At 41.6% G+C, this 8,744-nt stretch overlaps 1 protein-coding gene across 1 annotated transcript in view; it reads left to right on the forward strand.

Annotated features, from left to right (window-relative positions):
* Window positions 1-8,744, forward strand: part of CYFIP2 (cytoplasmic FMR1 interacting protein 2) — a 139,648-nt gene that overhangs the window by 59,629 nt on the left and 71,275 nt on the right. The window contains exons 19-20 of the mRNA XM_024117220.3: window positions 1,881-1,957; window positions 4,728-4,836. Coding sequence (XP_023972988.1) covers window positions 1,881-1,957; window positions 4,728-4,836 — 186 coding nt within the window. The remainder of the gene's footprint in view (window positions 1-1,880; window positions 1,958-4,727; window positions 4,837-8,744) is intronic.

Genomic DNA, 8,744 nt, shown 5'->3' on the forward strand with positions numbered 1-8,744 from the left:
CCGCCTGCCGATGCAGGGGACACGGGTTCGTGCCCCGGTCTGGGAAGATCCCACGTGCCGTGGAGCGGCTGGGCCCGTGAGCCATGGCGGGAGAGGCCACGACAGTGAGAGGCCCGCGTACCAAAAAAAAAAAAAGAAAATCTAGTAGAGATGCTGCTTTCTTTCTAAACCCTCCATTTGCTATGGGAGTTGAAAACCTTGTTGGACCCCAGTGCAAATCTATCCTGTTTGTCTCCTGAGCAGTACACAAATTTGGAAAGAAAGATTCCAGTAGACAAGTTAATTGGTTGCATCTCAGCTTGGACAGGTCCATTTTCCGATAGGATTTTAGATAGTCATGTTCTCCAACAGGTTGAAAACAAAAAATCTAGAGTGTCATATGTCCAAGTGACATTTTAAAAATAAATGTAAAGAAAGCACACAGACAAGCCCTGGATAATACTGGAGGCCATGGAGCAGAAGTATAAATTGAGACCCCGAGCTCATGGCCTGCCCCCCTTTCTCTTCCCATCTTCAGACTCTGTTCTGAACCAGGAAGGGCCTATGTGTGGATACCCAAGCTTTGTCTCCCTCCTGTGCCCCAGAACGATGGCCCCTTGGCCAACCCCAGGCCCTAGGGGTGCACACACCTGCAGTGCAGTCCACCCTCAGGGAGGAACCCGGGGAAAAGAGCACACAGGGCCTGGAAGGGACTTGGGCTATTTGGGCAAGAATATTCAAAGCTGGTTATAGAAGGGGGCATGAGTTGGGCACGCCACCCTGGATCTTACGGGTCCTTTGCCTGAAAGAGGCCCCCTTAGGGATCCTTGAAGCTCAGACTCCAGGGCAGAGGCCTTGGTTACCTGCATATGAGGACAACACTGCACACAGCACTGTGTTTTTATGTTCAGAATAACACTTAGTGTGTAAAATAAAAGATATAAAAGCTCTTTGAATAAAGAGTTAACCTTATGGAGCTGGGAGTTTGGTGCGAAAAGGATTGAAGATTAATCACCTAAATACAGTCTATTTCCTTTGAAGTTATACTGTTACCCTGCTACTATCAGAGCCCATCTCTTTAACGCCCCACCTTTGGCCGTTCCCTGCTCTTGCCATCATTGGAGGATTTGCTTTCGATCCTCTATGTCTGCTGTGAACTTTCTTCTCACCTCAGCATCACATTCTGCCACTGACATGATGAAACACTGAAAAGGCAAGACGGTCTCTTATTCATTAAAAACCAAAGATTTGGGGCTTCCCTGGTGGCGCAGTGGTTGCGCGTCCGCCTGCCGATGCAGGGGAACCGGGTTCGCGCCCCGGTCTGGGAGGATCCCACATGCTGCGGAGTGGCTGGGAGCCTGCGCGTCCGGAGCCTGTGCTCCGCAACGGGAGAGGCCACAGCAGAGGGAGGCCCGCATACCACAAAAAAAAAAAAAACCCGAAGATTTTTAAGCAAACTGGTTTTAAAAAGAGGTTTTTAAATTTTTAATGACCATTAACTTCTTCATTTGCAAAGCAAGGTAAAGTAAAATAAAAGGAAAAGACAAGAAATTCTATCGGGAGAGATGAGGGGACTGAAATGTGTAATTACAGGATGTGAAGCCCTATCTGTGGCATTCCCCCTGGGCAGGCACCTTGTAACAGCCAGGAGGGGGCCAGTGGTTCCTCAACAGCTTTTTGAATTTTGCTTTCTTTGTGCCTGGTTGAGGACCTTGAGAGCAAGGGACCAGACTTCCCAAACTTAGTTGGCCACAGAATCTTCTTTTTTTTTTTTTCCTGCAAAGCATCTTGCTTCACCTTACACTTCAGGCAGTCCTGCACCACTGCCCCATTCAGTTGCTGAAATTTCTCTAATAAAGCCGGACAGACACCATTGACATTTCCTGCTTCTTCTTCACCAGGTGAACCTGTGTTTTGATCAGTTTGTCTACAAGCTGGCGGACCAGATCTTTGCTTACTACAAAGCAATGGCTGGCAGGTATGAGAGCCCCAGGGCTATGTGCAGCAAAGCTTCCTAAGATTGCCACCTAGAAGGCAAGGTTCTCTGTTGCAAAACCTCCCTTCTCCTTTAGGACCTAAGGAAATCTGAGTGATTCCCTGGGCCTGGATTTGGTGCTAGAATGTAGGAGAAAGGAAAATAGGCAGATGTGGTGCTAGATCTCATGGAGCTTACAGTCTAGTGAGGAAAACAGACATTAATAAAAACTACTGAATGCACAGTGGCAAGGGAGGTTCCTATGAAGGACAATCTAATGGGAATATATGACAGTTAAACCTGAACTAGTCTTTGGGATGGGTAACTGGAAGGGCTGTCCTGAGAAAGTAACATTTGAGTTCACATCTGAAGTTGATTTTTACTTTACTTGATTAAGTAAAACTGGGTGAAGAATAGGGCTAGAAATTGCAGGCAAAACAAACTACTTGTGCAGAGTCCCTGTGGCAGAAGCATAAGATGAAGAGCATGCCTACTTCTACTTTGTAGGGCTGTTGAGAGGATTAATGTGAATTAGTACATGTAAATGTCTCATTCACGGACCACAGAGTGGGCAGGCTGCATGGTAAAGCTGGGCAGGTAGGCAGGGCCCAGGTCTTGCAGCCTTGTAGGCATTTGTCCTAGGAGGAGTGGAACACCACGGGATAGTTTCCAAAGTGTGACAGTGACCCAGTTTGATTTTTATTTTTAGAAGTTTGATCTTTTAAAAACATTGAACTGTAGAGAATGGATTGGAGGTGAGCAAGAATGGGAGTATGAAGGCCAGACAGAAGGCCAAGGAAGAGGAGAGGTCTGGACATGTCAAGTTTTACAGGCTCATTGGTATTGTCAGTATGGGTTGATTTAGACCCCTGAGAATTCCTGGGTTCGAGGAACCCATAATAGTACTGGTCAAAAAAACCCTGCCTACATAGATAGATAGACAGATAGATAGATAGATAGAGATAGAGATATTTCCCTTTTTATTGGAAATCCAAATGTACCAACCAGTAATTTCAAGGATTGTTACTTTTTTCCCCTACAATAAAAATTTGCTTTGTTTTGCTTTCAACAACTTGAGTTGTCCTGATGTATTTCAGACAGGAGGTGGTGTACAGATGCACAAGTGTCTGTTAACACAGAATGTGCATTAAATGAAGTGAATGGCTCTTAAGGATGTAAACTATAGAAAGCATATGCATAGGGTTTCAGGGAAAGTGCAAAGAACACAGCCTTTCACAAAGGAGTCACTTCACAAGTGTCTGGATTGAATTGCATGGGGTTCTAACAGTGAGCTAGGCTTCCAGCTTCTCTAAGATAATTTTCAAATATGCTGGTCCATTGTCTGTGTAAACAAACTCAGACTTGTCAAACCCTGGGTCCTCTATATATTTAATTTACAAAATATCCTTATCTGAAATAGGAATCTTAATCTATATCCCTCCTTATAAGATCTGTGGTTTGTCAAAGATACGGGAAGTTGGGGGAGATTGCGAGAAGTTGGGAGAGTCAGAGAGCACAGGAGGGACAGAGTGATCTAGATCATTGCTAGAAATAGAAATAGAATGCAAATAGAATGCATTATTATGCAAATATAATACAATCACAAATGTTGGGTCACAGATGTAATTTTAAATGTTTTAGTAGCCATATTTTAAAAATTAATTTAATACTATATTTTATATAATCCATTGTATCTAAAATATTATAATTTCAACATGTAACCAATAAAAAGTTATTAAGGAAATAGTTTTCAATGTTTTTTTCCTAAGTCTTCAACATCTAGTGTGTATTTTATACTAATAGCACATCTCAGCTTGGACCTGCCACGTTTCAGGTGCTCAGTAGGCTCACCTGGTGGGTGGCTAATATATTGGACAGTGTAGATTTAGATGATGTCACTTTCCTGCTTAAAACCTTTCCATGGCTTCAATTACATCTAGAAAACATCTAACCTCCTTACGGTGGCTTATATCGTCCCACATGGTCTGGCCCCTAGACTAACTTTATAAATTCATTTTTGCACCATACTCTCCAGCACACCTGCCCCTTATCTACACTGACCATTTTTCCTTTTTCTCAACATACCAAGCTAATCATGCCTGAAAGATTCTTCCCCCGGATCTTTCCATTTTTAGCATTTAGGTCTCTGTCCAACAGAACCTCTTTAGAGAGACTTTCCCTGACCTCCTAACACCAAATGATCCTGTTTTATTATTTTCAGAGCACTTATTACTCTGCAATCCATGGCTCAGTGTAAAAGATCATAATAGAACATCTAATTCATAGGATTGTTGTGAGATTAAAAATGATTCTCTGCATGTACGTGTATGCTTGGTGAATAGTAAATACTATGCAGGTATTTACTATTATCTGAAATTATTTTATTCCTCTGCTTATTTATTTATTATCAGTCTCTCTTTACTAGAACATAAGCTCCATAAGGACAAGAACTTTCTATCCTAGGTACCTAGAATGTTTCCTGGGATATACTAAGCAGGGACTCAATTGCTTTTATGGTGAATGAATAAAAGCAAGAATGCATCTCAACTTCTGTGTTGCCCGTCTTTAACACAGAAATTCTGTTTTTTTACATATTGAGCTTTTTGGGCTGAAAAAATTAGAAGAACTTTGCTCTAGATCAGAAAAAAATATTTAAAATATATAAGATAGCACTTCATGAGTAGATCCTGTGGTTTGAAATACACATGGCTGGGTGATTGATCACCATTCACCGTCATGTTTACTGGCCTTATTTCACTTTTATCCCTTCCAGTGTCCTGTTGGATAAACGCTTTAGGGCTGAATGTAAGAATTATGGAGTCATCATTCCATACCCACCATCCAACCGCTACGAAACGCTGTTGAAGCAGAGACACGTCCAGGTATGGTGACAGAGGTGGAATGGGCAGGAGAGAGGAACTGTGACGTTAGCCTAGAGATTGGAAATCAGGACTGCTTACAGTCTTCCCTGGGTATTGCCCCGCGTGGGCTGCTGACCATGGATATAACACCCCCTCAGAATCTTACAGTCAAGAGGCATTGGGCTTCCTTTGGTTCAAGTTCTAGGCTTCTCAGCCCAGCTGCCATTCACCTCTGATGAGTAGCGGCCACCAAAGCCTTTGTCCTCCCATCATAAGCTGCAGCCCACCTCCTTCAGTTGGGACTCATGTTCAGAAATGGGTAAATCTACCCCTGAACAGGGCCCATTATGGTTTGTCTTTATGGAGTTAGTCTCTGTTAACATTTGACCCCAGATGTAGAGGAAATTCTGCCAGGAGCTAGAAACATATCCCTGCTTAAAAATGTTCACGTGAGCCTGGCAGACAAAAATAAGAGATGCTCCAGCAGACATTGCATCCTACTCCTAAGCCCTGCTGTCAGCCACACAGTGTTGAAATGGCCTTCATGCTGTGACCTCTGTGTGCTTATTCTGTGCTTCACGTGTTTGTGGAGAAGACTTGGGGGAAGGGAAGCAGGGCTGAGACTGAGAAGATGCCCTGGATAAAGAGGAGAGGATTTACCCTGGAAACCCTGGATAGTCCCATTGCTCTGAGAAATCTAAGAGAAATGGAGAATCGTAAGAGGAAAAATCATTTTCACCTCTGCCAACAGTAAGGGCTCAAAGAGAGTTTTTCCTTCAGCCTCTCAGAAGATTACAGCTATCAGTTACCAGTGCAGCTAGAATTAGTCACAGGACATTAATCCTGAGGGCTTTGTGTGTGCTATAAGGAGCCTTAGTCAGTTGGTGGAAAATCTCTCCCAAAAGGGAAGCAGAAAAAAATAAAATCGTTGAGAATTATCCTTGCCCAAGTATCCTTGGGCACCTAGCAAAGTGCAGTGCACTCAACAGGTACTCAATAAATGTTTATTGCTATCTACGTAGCATCTGCAGTAATGCCCACGTGTACCCCAGTGGAAATTCTCCTAAGCTATATTTTCCAGCCTGTAGTCAGCCCTTTTCCTCATGCTTTTACATTCATCCCCATAAAGGCACACGATAGGCCCTCGCTGGGGGGACTGCTACTCCCTGGTGACTCTGAACTGGGGCACAGGACGGATACAGGAAGAACTTCAAGGGTAGATTCAGGATGTCAGCAATGCATGGGGTACCAGAGTGTGTCCTGAGCCTCTTCCTACAGTCTGAATGCATCGTATTTTTCCTCAACTTTTTTTTTAATATATCTTTATTGAGTATAATTGCTTCACAATACTGTGTTAGTTCCTGTTGCACAACAAAACAAATCAGCCATATGCATACACATGTCCCCATATCCCCTCCCTCCCACCCTCCCTATCCCACCCCTCTAGGTGGTCACAAAGCACCGAGCCGATCTCTCTGTGCTATGCTGCTGCTTCCCACTAGCCAACTGTATTACATTCAGTACTGTATATATGTCAAAGCCACATCTTCTTTATCCATTCATCTGTCAATAGACATTTAGGTTGCTTCCGTGTCCTGGCTATTGTAAATAGTGCTGCCATGAGCATCGTGGTACATGTCTCTATTTGAATTATGGTTTTCTACTGATATATGCCCAGTAGTGGGATTGCTGGGTCATATGGCAGTTCTATTTTTAGTTTCTTAAGGAACTGCCATATTATTTTCCATAGTGGTTGTATCAATTTACATTCCCACCAACAGTGCAGGAGGGTTCCCTTTTCACCACACTCTTTCCAGCATTTATTGGTTCTAGATTTTTTAATAATGGCCATTCTGACCTGCATGAAGTGATACCTCATTGTAGTTTTGATTTGCATTTCTCTAATGATTAGTGATGTTGAGCATCCTTTCATGTGTTTGTTGGCAATCTGTATATCTTCTTTGGAGAAATGTTTATTTAGGTCTTCTGCCCATTTTTGGATTGGGTTGTTTGTTTTTATGATATTGAGCTGCATGCTGCCTGTATATTTTGGAGATTAATCCTTTCTCGGTTGCTTCGTTTGCAAATATTTTCTCCCATTCTGAGGGTTGTCTTTTTGTCTTGTTTATGGTTTCCTTTGCTGTGCAAAAGCTTTTAAGTTTCATTAGGTCCCATTTGTTTATTTTTGTTTTTATTTCCATTTCTCTAGTAGGTGGGTCAAAAAGGATCTTGCTGTGATGTATGTCATCTAGTGTTCTGCCTATGTTTTCCTCTGAGAGTTTTATAGTGTCTGACCTTACACTAAGGCCTTTAATCCATTTTGAGGTTTTTTGTGTGTATGATGTTAGGGTGTGTTCTAATTTCATTCTTTTACATGTAGCTGTCCAGTTTTCCCAGCACCACTTATTGAAGAGGCTGTCTTTTCTCCATTGTATATTCTCGCCTCCTGTATCAAAGATAAGGTGACCATATGTGTGTGGGTTTATCTCTGGACTTTCTATCCTGTTCCATTGATCTATACTTCTATTTTTGTGCCAGTCCCATACTGTAGCTTTGTAGTATAGTCTGAAGTCAGGGAGCCTGATTCCTTCAGCTCTGTTTTTCTTTCTCAAGATTGCTTTGGCTATTCAGGGTCTTTTGTGTTTCCATACAAACTGTGAAATTTTTTGTTCTAGTTCTCTGAAAAATGCCATTGGTAGTTTGTTAGGGATTGCATTGAATCTGTAGATTGTTTTGGGTATATAGTGATTTTCACAATGTTGATTCTTCCAATCTAAGAACATGGTATATCTTTCCATCTGTTTGTAGCATCTTTAATTTCTTTCATCAGTGTCTTATACTTTTCTGCATACAGGTTTTTTGTCTCCTTAGGTAGGTTTATTCCTAGGTATTTTGCTCTTTTGGTTGCAATGGTAAATGGGAGTGTTTCCTTATTTCTCTTTCTGATTTTTCATCATCAGTGTATAGGAATGCAAGAGATTTCTGTGCATTAACTTTGTATCCTGCAACTTTACCAAATTCATTGATTAGCTCTAGTAGTTTTCTGGTAGCATCTTTGGAATTCTCTAAGTATGGTATCATGTCATCTGTAAGCAGTGACAGTTTTACTTCTTCTTTTCCAATTTGGATTCCTTTTATTTCTTTTTCTTCTGTGATTGCTGTGGCTAAAACTTCCAAAACTATGTTGAATAATAGTGTTGAAAGTGGGCAACCTTGTCTTGTTCCTGATCTTAGTGGAAATGGTTTCAGTTTTTCACCATTGAGAATGATGTTGACTGTGGGTTTGTCATATATGGCCTTTATTGTGTTGAGGTAAGTTCTCTCTATGGCTACTTTCTGGAGAGTTTTTATCATAAATGGGTGTTGAATTTTGTCGAAAGCTTTTTTCTGCATCTATTGAGATGATTGTATGGTTTTCTCCTTCAATTTGTCAATATGGTGTATCACATTGATTGATTTGCATATATTGAAGAATCCTTGCATTCCTGGGATAAACCCCACTTGATCATGGTGTATGAACCTTTTAATGTGTTTTGGATTATTTGCTAGGATTTTGTTGAGGATCTTTGCAACTATGTTCATCAGTGATATTTGTCTGTAGTTTTCTTTTTTTGTGACGTCTTTGTCTGGTTTTGGTATCAGGGTGATGGTCGCCTCATAGAATGAGTTTGGGAGTGTTCCTCCCTCTGCTATCTTTTGGAAGAGTTTGAGAAGGATAGGTGTTAGCTCTTCTCTAAATGTTTGATAGAATTCACCAGTGAATCCATCTGGTCCTGGGCTTTTGTTTCTTGGAAGAATTTTAATCACAGTTTCAACTTCAGTGCTTGTGATTGGTCTCTTTATATTTTCTGTTTCTTCCTGATTCAGTCTCAGGAGGTTGTGCTTTGCTAAGAATTTGTCCATTTCTTCCAGGTTGTCCATTTTATTGG

The sequence above is a fragment of the Physeter macrocephalus genome, chromosome 8 (assembly GCF_002837175.3).
Source record: "Physeter macrocephalus isolate SW-GA chromosome 8, ASM283717v5, whole genome shotgun sequence".
Lineage (NCBI taxonomy): Eukaryota > Metazoa > Chordata > Mammalia > Artiodactyla > Physeteridae > Physeter > Physeter macrocephalus.